Source organism: Simochromis diagramma, unplaced genomic scaffold, assembly GCF_900408965.1.
Source record: "Simochromis diagramma unplaced genomic scaffold, fSimDia1.1 OVJJ01000387.1, whole genome shotgun sequence".
Lineage (NCBI taxonomy): Eukaryota > Metazoa > Chordata > Actinopteri > Cichliformes > Cichlidae > Simochromis > Simochromis diagramma.
Window position 1 is genome coordinate 586989 of NW_024387152.1, and position 15225 is coordinate 602213.

The window sequence follows — 15225 nt, forward strand, 5'->3', positions numbered from 1 at the left end:
AAGGACTGAACGTTGTGGTGCTAGTGTCTGTGGGTGTTACTCAACCACTTGTGCAGTTTTTAAGCTACTAAGTGCATTGTCAGCATTATTACTATGTGATTCTAAACTTTGTATCTCCTCAAAAACCTCGTGATATTGCTAAAGCACCTTAATTATTACTACTTAGCAGCTGTATCCATTATTAATCCTTTCAGATATTTACCTTGTAGGATGGCACGTCAGGGCTAGGGACTTTGTAGGTGGTGAGTTGAAATTGGGCACAACTTTATATGGGGCGGGAGTGTTTTTTGTTTTTTTGTTTTTTTTCGGTGGCATCATTGCGACTCTTTTGCATGCCGAGCCAATCCGACCCAAGTAAAGTTCTCAGTGGAGAGGCATGGTCAGCTCTGGTCACCTGGGGAGCAACACCACAAGTAGGCAGAGCAGTGTCGTAGCAAGAGACTGGGTAAGATTCACAGCTCCCCCACACTCCATTGAGTTTTCCTAGAGAAAGAGAGGGGCATTATGGGAAGAGATATGTTTTATTTGAATCAGAGGTATACGAAACAGGACTTTTACTATAGTGAGTTATTGTACATTGCAGCACATGTACCTCTGGGTGAAAAGGGTGGCAGGTGTCTGGGCGCCTCCTGTCCTTTTGCATCTTCAATCTTTCGCACTTCAGAGATTCATTATGTGCAGTTGGAGTTAAGGCAATACTAGAGAACATGTACACTCAGCATTACTCCTGCTGGAGTATATTTCCTGTTTGAATTCAAAAGGAATGCCTGTTTGTGAGTGTGTGTGTGTGTGTGTGTGTGTGTGTGTGTGTGTGTGTGTGTGTGTGTGTGTGTGTGTGTGTGTGTGTGTGTGTGTATAGAGTAAAAGTGAAACAAGAGCCAATTCTGAGCGATGTTTGATGAGGTTTCTTTTGTTGCACAGCAACAAAACAGCATGCTACAGTGAGCACCCCACAACAAAATAAACACTGGTGGACATGTATACACAGCGTGACTGCAGTGCATAAAATTTCAAAGAAATGCACATTGTAGGAGAATTCAGCCAGTTATGTGGTGACAAATTAAGTTCCTTCAGTCTCCAGCCTTTCCAAGCTAGCTGTGTCTGCTGTTGATCAAGATCCAATCACAGCGTGGCATGTGACAAAGTCCAAACTCACACACAGCCAAAGAAAAGTGATGTCTCATTGCCTCAGCTTTGGTTCTTGTCCCATACAGCAATTAGATCGCTTACCCACAAGAGGTAGAGTGTAAACAAGCTTTTTACTTTAAAATGTTCCACTGAATTCATAATCAAAGGAAATTAACTATAAAAAATCTAATTGTGAAAGTTATGAGGTGGAGGAGAAACGTCTACTAAAAAGAAAACAAGACAACATGTATATTTATCTCAGCAGGGGTTTGAAAACCAAAGAATAATCAATCCTCTCGTACTCATGTGGTTATTCAATCCCAATAAAGTCTGACGCGAGGTGATGACTCCTAGGAGAGTTTGTTACATTTGAAGCCATTTGATGAATTTACACACTTTTTTACAGAGTAGAGTAACTTTACGTAACCCTATCGCTGTTATATGTCTTGCTTCCTTCTCCCTCACACCTCAGCGAAGGATATACATGATTTCGATGGGGTCCATGGTGATTGGCTCAAACATGCTGCAGTCACACTTGTTGTCCACCACCACCATGAAGAGATTACTGCTGGGGATCTGCTGAATCACAAAGGACCTGCCAATCACAGCACGGACAGCCAGATAGAAAAAGAAAGAAAGAAAGATGGAAAAGGAACAAGAGACAGTTGAAAGTGAGATCTGGCTAGCAGTCCAGGAGCATGGGTATGATGTAAATTTCCATGTGTGTCACGGGATTTGTGTTATGAGTCTTCACATGCTCCCCTGGCAGAGGGGAGAAGGACTCTGAAGAGACTCCACTGGATGCATGTCAAGAGTATGAAGTATCTCAGCGCCAGCTGTCAATAAACATACAGCGACACAGACAGACTCACACCAGCGTACACACACACATAGTTTACACACATACTTGTCTAACTCACTCCATCCGCCCCTCTTCCTCGTTCTCTTCCTTTCCTTTTCTTAAGGCTTTGTTGTACCCTATCCAAGGCAAGCACCAATGAAGTGTTGCCGAATATAAAACACTCCAAAGGGAGACAAATGGGAACCACACTTTTGTGCTTACAGCTTCCCATGGCTGTGTTTTACTGGTCTGAGAGATCAGGCCTTGCCTCGGCCTCCTGGCCGGTGATTTATGGCTGTGGATAAGCTTTATTAAGAAGAGAGGTCGTAAAGATGATCTCTTCTTTCTATCACCCTTTCTTTCTTGATCTCCTGCTTCTCTGCCTTGCTCTCTTTCGCTGCAGCTGGGTGATTTATCGAATTCGCTCTGAAGCATTTATCAGACACATATGAAAACACGCACGTGTGACTGAGTGAACACACACAGATGTAAAAAATACTGTATACACAAACGCACTTTCTCAACTGTTGTGAAGGAGAGCTTGAACAAAGACAGAGAGGGAGAGACCCAATAGATCCAAACAGACCCAATAAGTACAGGAATATCTCCATCTTTACTTATTCAATACCATGACCAATTTAATCTGACCACAAACAGCCTTCAATCCCCGAGGAGTGCCAATCCGCTGCACTTAATACACTTATCCCAGCACGACCGGCCAAACCAAACCAAACCAACTCGGCAAACACGCCAAACCAGTTCCAATCAGGGTGAATTAGGATCTGCTGATGTTTAATAATCTGTGCTCACCCCTGCACAGCGCCGGTCCAGTCCAGCGCTGCCCGCTGATAGAAAGCAGAGCAAGTGTTTTTGGAGAAAAGACTTAAACACATCCTGACAGCACATCTGCTGGCCTTGAACATACCCAGAGCTGGGAAAGGGAGCATCACACTGCACACACACCTACACACACGCACTGATGTGTATAATGTGCGCAGATACACAAGTGACAGACAGCAATGCATATCACAAACACAGATAGCGTAACAGACAATTTGTTGTTAATGTTGCCTCATAGTGCTGTGGCCTCTACATTTTGGCTGGCGGGGAGACAGACAAGGACATCCAACATGTTTCTCTGAGAAAAAATAACACACAACCTTTTAAACAATGTGGAGACTCACGTGGGAGACAAAAGGAAAAGCTGATATATAAAGCTGAGAACTGTAGGAAAGGATTACGACATATGCACGGAGAGAAGGTCTTCTTTTTAGACAAAACATAACACATCTTACACATTCTACAGCTGAAAGGGATGAACGACTATCCCGGCTAAATAATACCTTGTTACTTATGATAACATAATGCTAATTCATGGGTGCCGGTCAAGCTTAGTTGGATGAGCAGGCGACCATGTGCTGCTTGGCTGAGAGTGGCCAGCCCAGGTGGCTGATCTGTCTTTCCTTTCACTTTCCTGCCAGTCTTCACTGCATCTATCTAGCAAAGCTGAAAAAAGGCCAAAAAAACTCTATATATAAACAGAGAAGATAATGCTAATTCACAATACATTTCGTAATGCTTCACTATAGTTTCCAAGCTGGACATAGTCTCGTACATTTCATGGAAAAATCATTCCCTGCACCGGTTCGGATAAATGTTTTTTTTCTGTATCCAGCCGAGAATGTTAATGTTTTTCTAAGGTTTTAATAACTGCACAGCATAACCATAAATGCATGTCCAGCATGGTCTTCAGAAATATCTGTCATCACAGTTGAAAAATTTGACCAGTAATTACTGTGTGCAATTTAACTCTTACTAATTCGAGTCGAAATTGCTCCAACAAAATCTCAACAAACAGATAGATGAGTTTTAAGAGGAATGCTGTCATTTTATTTCCACGTCTCCTGTTACTTTAGGGGGAAAACGAGCACCGTGACTCCAATATTCTCCTTTTACACATGATTCCACTGCATGCATCTGACAGGGGGCGGGGGCTCTCTGGATAAGTTGATGTGAAATATGGTACGATGAGGATACTGGCACTAAAGTTGGAAAGGAAGATTATTTATAAAGAAAAATGCAACTATTATTATAGTAATTATTATTACTTTATAATTTCTTTCAAATTATTTTAAATGCATTTGCAGAATTAAAATCCATTTTTAATGCTGAATTAAAAATGCCCAAAAGAAAACCTAAGAAGAAATATGTACTATCCTAGCAGATTAAGCAACATCTTACTGTAACTGTACACCTGAAGCTGCTCCTCACTGGAAGCTTCAACCTTTCTTTTCTTTCTGTTTTTGGTGACTTGAATCGTCCCTCTTGGCTGAGAAAAGGAAAAGGAGCATGTGTCTTTGGAAGATATACAACCAGGATTATTGTCACTAATGGTCCCACTGAAGACCTTCTCCGGTTGGAGACGCTCTCTTTGTCCTGAATCTCAAGTTACCATCTAGAAAAGCTACAGATGCATTAATAAAGGTTAAATCATCTTATTGGGGGCACTTAAGTTACCAGAGCACTCGCCAGGGTTCTTACGTTCTGTCACACTAATCGGGGAGTAGAGCGCACACGTACGAGATCTGACACACACATCCACACAAAGAGTCAAAATACAGTAAAGAGAGGTTTAGCAGGCAAGAGCTTAGGATATATTTCCTAGAGCATAAAGCATACACACGTCCCAATGAAAATATAAGAGAAAGGCTTCAGTCAGGCTGTAACTTGAAACAGATGTTTATCGCCAATAACCTCTAATACAAATATGAGCTATAAAATTCCATATAAGAGAAATAAAAACTCCATTTTACTTTGTCAAACTCATTGTGTTTTAAAAACGATGCATTTGAAGGCGGCATGTTGCTGAGCACACAGCTTGTTCCTGCTAATCCCAGCTCTGGTGTCATCATTGCAGATTATAGCCCCTTCTCTGAAGCAGGCTTCAGCATGTGCGGCTGGGCAGGGGTGTCTCTATGTGAGGGTCTCGCTGTATCTCCAGCCACACCACAGTCCTGGCTCCGAAAGCGGAGGATACCCCGCTGACCCTCTGGGGCTGCACCGACAGCGGACACACATATACACAAGCACACTGAGACACACACAGAGCTCTGAGCTCCCTGGCAGTTCCACAGCTGGGAGCAATGAAGGCCCCATTGCAGGGATCCAGAGAACACCCCACAATTGCCTGACAGAAAAGCCCAAATTGTTAATGGGGACCACACTCATTTTCCCATTTTTAAAGGAAGCCTTTTTTCCACCTCTCTCCCTCATCTCTAAATGCCTCGTATTTCAAAACGCTCACTGTGTGTGTGTCTCTGATGGATTACTCTGGATAAAAGCGTTTTCAGCAGACAACAAATGATTTAAATGTGCTTCTCATTATTCAGGATTATAAAGACAAAAATGTGTCGCCAAGATGAGAGCTAACAGGATCGTTCATTTTTCATAGTTGTTCTATGGTGGGCAGCTGATAACCAGCGCTCTTATTGTTGATGTCGCTTGTAGCTAATTGATGTTTACGTGTCTGTTTGTGCATCCCATACTTGACGCAGCCGTCGCAGTCAATGTTGCCGGTGTTCTCTTTGATGGTCCTCTCGGAGATAAAGGCCGGGTACTCTGTGTCGCACGGTACCTGCATGGTCCGACCTGTCCTCTGAGCTGCGAGGTGGGAAGAAGGAAGGAGAGAGAAGGCGGCGAGAATGAGCGAGACATTCAGCCAGAGATGGTGGAAAAACTTTGAACCACCCCTTTCAAAATCAAATAATAGCTACGCAAGGAGTTACGCAAACACACAGTTAAACACACCGCGTCCATGTAAATATTCACGTTTGAAAGAAAACAGCATTTCTGGACCAGAGCTGTCTCTTGTCCTGCTGGAAATATTTCCAATGTAAATCTGGGCCAGTCATTCTCACAGCATTGCTTGAACTTTCCTGCCACCCAGAGGTTTGAAATGACCCTGCAGAATGGTCGCTTTAAAATGTCATTACACCCTTTTTTAAAAAGGGTCGACATCATCCAAACGTAGTGTTTTCTTTTAACATAAAGAAACGGTTTGAAAGCTGAATCGCAGCGCGTTACACATCTTTGCAGAGAGGCTTGTAAACGTGGGTGATTATGTGTGTGGATGCTGCGGTTTGATTATTAAGAATCAGGAGTGCAGCACGATTCATTGTGTGTGTGTGAGAAAGAGTGCACTGTAAATAAACTATATGGATGTGAGAACGCAGCCTACATGTATAAACGTCTGGGATTAGTTCAGCTCGAGAGGTTGTGTAGATTGGGTTACAGCTGCTAAATGATGGTGTTTCAGCTGTGTGTCACAGGCCTGCGTCTTTATTGTGAAAAGATATAGAAAGTACTAAGACCTGAGGCCAGCCAGCTGTGAAATTGTCTCGACTACTTGGTGAGCAGCGATGCCCAGCTTCACTTCATTCAGGATTAAAGTGTGCAAGGAAAGCATTTAGACGTAGACTTTCATTTTGTGGTTCTTCCTCCCCCCTGTTTCACACACTAAATATTTTCATATTAGTTTTGGCAAGAATTAATGCTCCAATATGATGCTGCTTAGTGAGGCTTTCATTTCAAACAGGCGAACGGTATTCGACACTCCATAAAGCATGAGGAATCACAGCATTCATAGCCTGGCAATAATCACATGTGTGTGATTTCATGGAAGCGAGTACGAAGGAGCAAAAAAAGAGAAAGGAATGAAATACAACCAGAGAAAAGGAGAGAACATGATAGACTGGGTGACACATGAGAGGGGGCTTTTTCTTGTGTTACCAAACGGCTATTGCCGACCACCATCACCAACATGGGCTAAGACCTTACAGATCATAAGATCACATAAAATAACCCCTCTGGACGCACAAAGAAGATTGTGTGTACAGAGACATGTATACAAAAGCTCTGAAACGCTGAGGTCACTTGAGGTAATGGTCTGTTTTGCTTTTTTTTTCTTTTCTTGCTTTTAGGTTTTGGATTGCGCCTCTTTATTCTGTTTTTCCAGTGGTCACACTGACTCAGACCAAAAGGAAATGGAGGGGAGATGGCGAGGATGAAGACATGAGGCCAGTGGTAAGGACGTTGGATGTTTATTCTGCATGCAGCGTCGTCCCCTGTGAACTCAAACATAAGTATAAAGCAGTGCGTCACGTTTTTTTCTTTCGAAAAGAGCAACGGGATGAAAAAAAGGATTTTCAGTGAGAAACTAGACGCATTTTTAACTGCGACTCTTTTCTCTGTTTTGTGAGGCAGGAAAGATCAGACTAAAAATAAAAATAGAAAATCTACACGTATTTCAGAAGAAGCTGTTTTACACAGTCTGAGGTAGTTGAATTCAGTTTTCTTTGCTACACAAAGTGTTTCTGTTTGATTTTTCTCTAATATGTTAATGAGAATATGTTGTTGTTTCTAACTGTTAAAACAACTGCTCATCAAATCCTTTTTAACCTGTTTTAACATTTAAAATTCAAAACAAATTAAAAATGCACTTCAATCAGGCTTAAGTGACAATATTAGTTTAAATATATGCAACAGAAATTTAAAATGAATTCTGAGCCACTCAGTAATTCAACTCGTCAGCTGATTAGTAAATTATTTTTCTAGCTCTTTTGATTATAATCATTAATAACCTTTTAATGACAAAATTATTTTAAAGTATCTGGTATGAATTCTTTTCCAAACGCAGCAGATTTGTTTATAATAGATTTGAGTGTTTTTATTTAAAAAAATATAACATTACAACCACTGCAGTTTGTCCAACATTGTTATAACTGTGTTGAGACAGCGGTAGAGTGCATGTGGACGTGTGAGTGCTGTTTAGATGGAAAGCCGGAGATCAAGCACATCCCCAAACAGATTGTTCTTACCTTTAGCGGTGAGGTCAGAGTACCACCAGCTGTACAAGTTGAACTCAACCAGGAATCTAAATAGGGAGATGACATCAGCGATAATCATAGCCAACATATGCTGATATAATATGTACTGCATACTAAATGGTTTCTCTGCAAAGTAGAGAGCGTTAAATTGTGTAATTTTGCAAATTATAACTTTAAAAGTGAAAGTAAATAAATATCTACAGACACCCTCTTTTCATGTTAAGTTTCAATTACAATTTAATCTGAACTCTATACAGTTCTGTAGAAAAATACTATATTTTAGAAGACAGCACATTAGCATTAACTACTGAAAATGAACAGATCATTACAATATTCAGACTGACTATATGCACATTATAGATACTCAGGTTCATGTGGGTTTGTGCTCATTTCCACACAGTGATATCGACAAAAACACGTCTTCACTATGACAGACTGTAAAATGAATACTGACAGATCAATCCTCCCATGATGCACTGTGGCAACAACAGACCACCCAGGAAGACTCCAAAACCACAATGTGGCACCACAGGAAACATCAGGTAGCCATTACTGCTCATGATCACCGAGGATCATGTCAACGTACATGTGGAGACACTCGTAAACAAACATACAGTTCATACTCACAAACACACATTTAATCTAAGCCCTAAAAAGGACATACATGCAGCAAACTTATTAGAAACAGACATGAGACATTCTCACATACACAAAGTCTTACATGACAAGCTCAGTCAGAATCCACTTCACAGCTGAGAAGAAAGCGAAGTAGGGCTAAAGAAAAGAAACAGATATCAGACACATGTAGGCCCAGCTTTGCACTGCATGGTTTACAAACAAAGAGGCTGAAGAGCTTCAAAACATTTGCAGGGCTCACGTCCAAGAGCGTGCGTCCACTGTCGCTACTTTCTGAATAGACCCAACATAGAGCCTGGTAGTCATATAGAGTCACCCTGCGGACACAACGATAGAAAAACAAAATAGAGAATGAAACAGAATATCAGAAATAGAGATCAGCTAAATCATTTGAGGACAATGCAGCCCTGATAGGGTGATACAAGTCTTGATTCACACACTCTCTTTGGTATTACATGCCTGTGGGGCCTTTTGGACTGCTGTGTGGGAGCAGGAAGAAAAGATCCCACCTCTGCTATAACTGCTCCTTTGCCTACCAATAATATATTGGATGGATGTGGCAAGAATGGGAAAAGGAAAGCATGTGAAAGCCGAGAGCTTCCTGAGAGGTTCCTCAAAGTGATGTAGGAAGGTGGGTGAGTGTGTGTGTGTGTGTGTGGATGATTTGGGGATATTGGGGGGATAACAGAGGATTTAGAGGCTTAGTAGACCCTGAGGGTGTGAGATCTAGGTCTGTCTGGGTGAGGTTATTGAAGGCGTTTCTAACTTGCACACACACGCACACATGCAGACACACACACACTGGACACTGTTCTTATAGCCTTTGGACAAGTTCCTGTATACTTGACAGTGCTTTGTGTGTGAACGTTTGTCCAAGTATGTGTGTGATGTCTGAGCGGGCCCAGTATATCCGCAGCCCTGGGCGATGTTCAAACCAACCTCAGTCACAGTACGGGTGACACACAGCTCCAGCACACCGCCAGGAACCAATTAGCACTAAGCCAGGCCACATAATAGCCTTAGCAGCAAATTCAGACCAGTGCAAAAATCTGAGTTTGTGTGCGTTTGCGTGGATGTGTGATTACTTTATGTCAATGTGGGTGTACGAATACTCTTCATTTTCTCAGCATAGCATCACTTTTTATGGATTTCTCTTTCTCCTGCTTGGAAAGATGGAGAGGATGTAAAGGCAACTAAAAATAATTCCTGTGCATTTATCTTCATGCTGCGTCTCGGTGCTGACCAATAAATTCAGGCTGGCAGTTGGTTTCATCTTTAAGTCGTCCACTTTAAAATGTCATTAACAAAAAAGAAAAGGCACATTAATACTTTACAGATGGCACTGGGTTAACACAGATCACACTGGAGTCATTAGTGTTAAGATCTGAAGGCTCTGTTACTCATCACGCTAATACTTCACCAACACGAGTCACATTATTCCTTCATCAAACGTCGACCTCAATTCTAAACAATCCCTCTTCAGCCAACATTAAATATTCAGGGAAAGCACTTGTAGGCCTGTTTGTTTTCATGGGTGGATCTGTAAACTATTTGCTGTCAGCTTTTGATGTTCATCCCTATGACATACAGGCGTGGTTGTCTACTTGTGTGATCATTTGTCACCCGTGATTTTTATACACTGAGACAGCACAGCACAAATCTCTTCGCCCACGTCCTGCAGGCAGAAGAACGGCCTGGCTGCAGTATTGTGGTAGAGACGTAAACGTGGCCATAAGCTTCTGTGTGACTAGATGTGCAACTAAGTTCAGATTCCACACGTGACGCCACGGGGGAATTACAGTGTGTGTCTGTCTGTTTTGGCATTCCTACTCTGTGAAATTAGGAAAGGTATCCTCTTGGATTAGATTTCCAAATTAATTGCAGAATGTTGCCACCCACTGCTCTCGGCGTTTTCCAGGATACACAGCATTGCAACAAGTCTAATACTTGTGTGTGTGTGTCTGTGTGTGTGTGTGACTTCAGGTTTTGTCCTAATTCTTTTGTTTCGGGGAAAGATTTGCTGTAATCCCCTAATGGAGAACTTTGCTGAGTGAGGGGTCGGAGTTCAGCACAGAAAAGCTCAACATGATTGGCCAAGTTAAGAGCTGTCAGCATGAGGGGAGACGTGCTCTCATTCTGTAGCCTCCCTCATATTATGTACATACATTTACACACATGCAAACACTCACAGTCATGTGTACACTTGAGCTGGCATGTTCAAGTACTCCCTCAGACACACACACACACACACACATATGCACTTTGAAATACTTACCTCTTGAAAGAGCCCATCTGCAGAAGCTTATTCATCACAGCCCCTTCTGCTTCACCAAAAAAGTTCCCGGTCTGAGAGCAAAAAGAAAGGCTTTCGTTTAATTAAACGAGTCAGAATAAAGTCTTTATGTTCATTTAAATGTAAATTGTAAAAAAAATTAGTAGTAGATGGATCCCTTTTTGCACCCAAACCCTGGAACTAAACTTATCTTCTTTACCGACTGACCTGAAAATGATTTTAGTTGGTCAGTTCTTTTTTAAAATGTCAGAAAAGAAAAACACGCACAGAAAACCTGCTAATCCATGTCACCATTAGAAACTGTCACTGGGACTGAAGTCAGGTAACTGTAGTGCAAAGTCAAATGACAAGTCGAGGTTTTCAAGCCTCATAATCCTGCTTCATTACAAATCATTCTCCACAAAGAAACACGCAGACTTATGGAAAAACAAAAGCAATAAATATTCCCACCACCAGGTGTGTCTTACCTTCAACATTACATTATCATTCTTTCCAGTTGTCTCTGTATGTTAATGTTCACAAATCCTAAACGTGAAATCATCAGTAAATAGAAAATGCTGCTATGGATCAGTCCTCTCGAAGTGTTTGGTTTTCCCTTGGTGAGGAGCAGCTTTCCTCTGAGACCACTGACAAACTGCCAGGCAGCACTTGCTGGTTGGAGTCACATGTTCTTTATGCAGCCAACTCTGTCATGAATCTGTGTATTGGTGAACATAGGCTGGTGTATATGTCTTGTAACACGGAAGAGATTTATGCCCTGATCTAGTTTGTAAAAAAGCATGTTTGAATGCTACGCACTAGCTCCTTGCAAAACCTTCTGCACCATCTAACATATTTTCTTATTTTATGTGTTTTATCCTCCTTTACTACTGAATGTTTCTCAGTCCTGAAATTATTGGATTCCTTGGTCTACACAAAAATATGGCATTTGCTTGCTAAAGAGTACTGTTATATATTCTCACCATTCATTCTTCCTTATTCTAATTTTCTTGACTCTGTGGGGCAGAAAATGTGACCTCAGCCCTGTATAACCTCTGCCTAGTAACAAAGTAACACCTGATAGTCAAAGCTGTTCACACATTCAATGCAACATTTGATAATTCACATTGTTACCTTATTAGTCAAATACATCGTCACCATTTAATATTGTTATTAAAAAATCGTGACATTTGGTAGCCTAAAAGCTCTGCCACATCCAAATTAAGTTAAAATAAAGCACAGAAGCCTGCGAGTGAGATACACATGAAAAGAACATGCAGGGTAAGGCAAGGGCAGTGACAGCCAGCGGACTGGTTTCTGCATGAGGCAGAGTCAGAGTGACAGCATGTCTGGTGACAGCTAAGCAGAGGGTATAGTCTATGCGAGAGCAGCAGCATGTCTCATTGTGAGCAGTCAAAGGGACAATATTCTGTGTGAGATGCAGAAAGAAAATTACCCTGCTCAAAAAAATTGATCATTACGATATATTACGAAGTTAGTTAAATGCCAGTGATATCAATATATACAGTTAGGAAACATAAAGTATGAATTAATTTCAGCTGCTTTGGTGCAAATGGAACTGTTTGGTCAGAAACACACACGAGTGGCCTGCTGGAGGTCGTTTTTTAGAGCCTTAGTGCTGCTCCTGTTCCTCCTCGCACGAAGGAGCAGATAACGGTCGTGCTGCTGGCTTGATGCCCTTCTGCGGCTTTGTCAAGCTCTTATTGTGTAATGGCCCATCTCCTGATATCCCCCCACACAACTGGGAGTGCTGGGAGACAGCAAAACCTGTGTGACAGCACATATGGACGTGCCATCCTGGAGAATCTGGACTACCTATTGGTCTCATGCTACGAACAGTGACAAGGACACATTAACAGAAATTAGTCGGAGCAATGATCCACGGCCGCTGTCTGTAAAAACCTGTCATTTGCACCAAACCAGGTAAAACTGATATACAGTCGTTAATCCTTCTTTACAGACTGATAGCCCTGAAGTATCACTGACTTGCTGTTATGCTGTCATGATGTGTTCCCTTAATTTTTTTGAGCAACAGTTTTTCGAACAGGGACGCACATCCAAGGTGGAGATGACCAGGTACACGATGGATTCAATTTTCTGGTTGCAGTGAAATCAAAATGAAATGTATAACTGTGACAAAAAGAGGCTCTTTCATCCATGTCTCACCAAAGTATAGTCCTCTGCTACCAGAATGAAGCCATTGTTGTCGATTAAGTAGCAGTTAATATTCTGTAAAATAGAAATATGTGTTAGAGAGTCGGAAGATTCACCAAGGGTTGACTGTGAAAATGAAAACAAACTGACCTCATCATCACAGCTTATGGAGCACTTCCCATCTAATGCTGCACACTGTAAAATGAAAAATGATGTTTGCATGTGTCACAACAAATATTCAGGCTGGCTGGGAACATAAATCCCCTTTGGCCACTGGAAACCTTTAAAGACTTGCGGAATAGGAAAACTAATGGATAGTAAATTTAATTGGACAGACCGACGACCTTTTGTGTAAAGTTTCAAATTGTTATTATGGACATTTCATCAAATGTGAAATATTTTTTCAAAATTCAAACATAAACAAACATAAACAACATTAGTCACAGTTTTTATATTGAGCTTGCAAGCTGTTATTGCGCATTTCACATGTGCAGATTCTGTGTTAATGCATTTGTACCTGTCTGCTTGCTGTCCAGAATTTCTTCTGAAAGAACTCCAGTTTCATCTGGATGCCCACAGCTGTAAGAGAAAGAGTCACGCAGAGACAGCAGCAGGTCATGTGTTCTGTGTGTTGTGAAGTGCACTGTGATCTGTTATACACAACGTTATCCCGCTGGCACAAGAGAATCTTAATATACACGCAGCATCAGAACGCATCATTCATTAACCTCCAATGACGAAAACAGACAAAACAGGCTACAAGGGCGAGTACGCCCCGGACCATACATGCATCAGCTTGTTTTTCTGGAAGGCTGAATGTGTAAGTCTACCATGTGTGCAGATGCCACTAACCACACTTAAAATTTCACATCATTCTAAACCAGACTTCTTTCTCTGTGGCCACATGAAATCCATTCCTCAGTCTGCTTCCCTGTTGCTATCCTGACGTGCACTTCCAGAGCTGCTACACTGAGCTGCTCTCACGTCCATAAGCCACATCGCAGCAGGTCCTTAAATGCACAGATCTGACCAGAATTCCTTGCCTGGAAAAAGACACCAGCTGACAGTAAATGCGTCAGCTTTTTCAGAGTTGACTACGGAAAGATTGACACATTTACCACAGGCTTTAACTTCTTCTCCTACTCGTCCTCCTCTCCTCGTCCTCATGCTATTAAGACTCGGGAGGACGAGCTTTCTCTCAGTGGGGGTTTGTCATACTTTAGGTGGTCTGTAAATCTTTAGAAGCACGTCACAGAGCTTTATCCAAAAGCAGTGCAATCAGGTAGCAAACTAAATCAAAAAGAAGGGAGCATCTGAATAGATTTAACAAACTGGATATTAAACCACAGTATGAAAGATACACTGACTGGCGAGTGTAGATGGTTTTGAGTCCAAGTAGTGTGGATATTTGTACATACTAAAGAAGGCAGCATTCAAACACTGAGTGTGTAACAGATTTCATTCCAAACGAAGCAGAAGTGAAACATGCGCGGCCAAAAACACCGCTACAGTTCACCAGACGCACATTTAGTCACCATTCTCATTCATTCATCCTCCTCCTGGTGCAGTGGTAGCATTCAAGGCAAACTGAATTAGTTTCAGTCTAATGGAAAGGCACACTTCTGTGTTTCTGTCTGATTATGCAGAGAGAAACACACAGTGTAGCGTGTAGATGGGATCAAGATAATAAATATAAATAAATATAAAATGCTAATTTAAAGCATGAAGCCTTCATAGATGATAACATTTGCTTTGCATTTCTTTCAGGATAATTATGTGTTTGTGTGAATATTTAAGTGCAGCGGGGTGCTACTGCATCCTGTTTTAGCTCTTGCCCAGAGGAACAGGTGCAGCTTATCCCATCATGAGCTTTGCCAGATCCTTTCAGCGGCCCACCACTTCTACACCCACATGGAAAACCCAGGAGAAGAGTCTAATTTAAGATGCTGGGCAACAGCACTGGAAACACACGTGATGCAAAACCAGGAAGAGTCCACATCATCAAGACAATAAAAAGATCATCTTCTCTAAAAAAGAAAGAAAAAAGTAATAAAACAAAAGAAATGGTAAAGGTGTTTTTATAACACAAAAAGATGACAAATTAGTGAATGTATATGCCAGTTAAAGTTATTATTTTCTAATATAGAGACATTAATATGATGGCATGTCTGTTACCTCAGAAAGAAAATCAAGTTAACATAAATCCAGTATGAATGGCAGAGGAGTTTGCTCTGTGCGAGATGGTATTAGGGGTTAAACGTGCACTGATTTGGCTGCTACGGGGAAGC

The 15225-nt window shown here is 41.6% G+C and overlaps 1 protein-coding gene across 3 annotated transcripts in view; it reads right to left on the reverse strand.

Moving 5' to 3' along the window:
• Positions 1 to 256: 256 nt before the first annotated feature.
• The window catches only part of cacna2d3a (calcium channel, voltage-dependent, alpha 2/delta subunit 3a), a 117278-nt gene continuing 102309 nt past the window's right edge, over positions 257 to 15225 (reverse strand). For all 3 annotated transcript variants that reach the window (XM_040047584.1, XM_040047582.1, XM_040047583.1), the window contains 11 exons: positions 13455 to 13516; positions 13088 to 13132; positions 12950 to 13012; positions 10766 to 10836; positions 8732 to 8807; positions 8576 to 8628; positions 7846 to 7901; positions 5515 to 5629; positions 1611 to 1723; positions 593 to 675; positions 257 to 483 (listed from right to left, as the gene is read on the reverse strand). In XM_040047584.1, coding sequence (XP_039903518.1) covers positions 391 to 483; positions 593 to 675; positions 1611 to 1723; positions 5515 to 5629; positions 7846 to 7901; positions 8576 to 8628; positions 8732 to 8807; positions 10766 to 10836; positions 12950 to 13012; positions 13088 to 13132; positions 13455 to 13516 — 830 coding nt within the window. In that variant the 3' untranslated portion in view covers positions 257 to 390. The remainder of the gene's footprint in view (positions 484 to 592; positions 676 to 1610; positions 1724 to 5514; positions 5630 to 7845; positions 7902 to 8575; positions 8629 to 8731; positions 8808 to 10765; positions 10837 to 12949; positions 13013 to 13087; positions 13133 to 13454; positions 13517 to 15225) is intronic.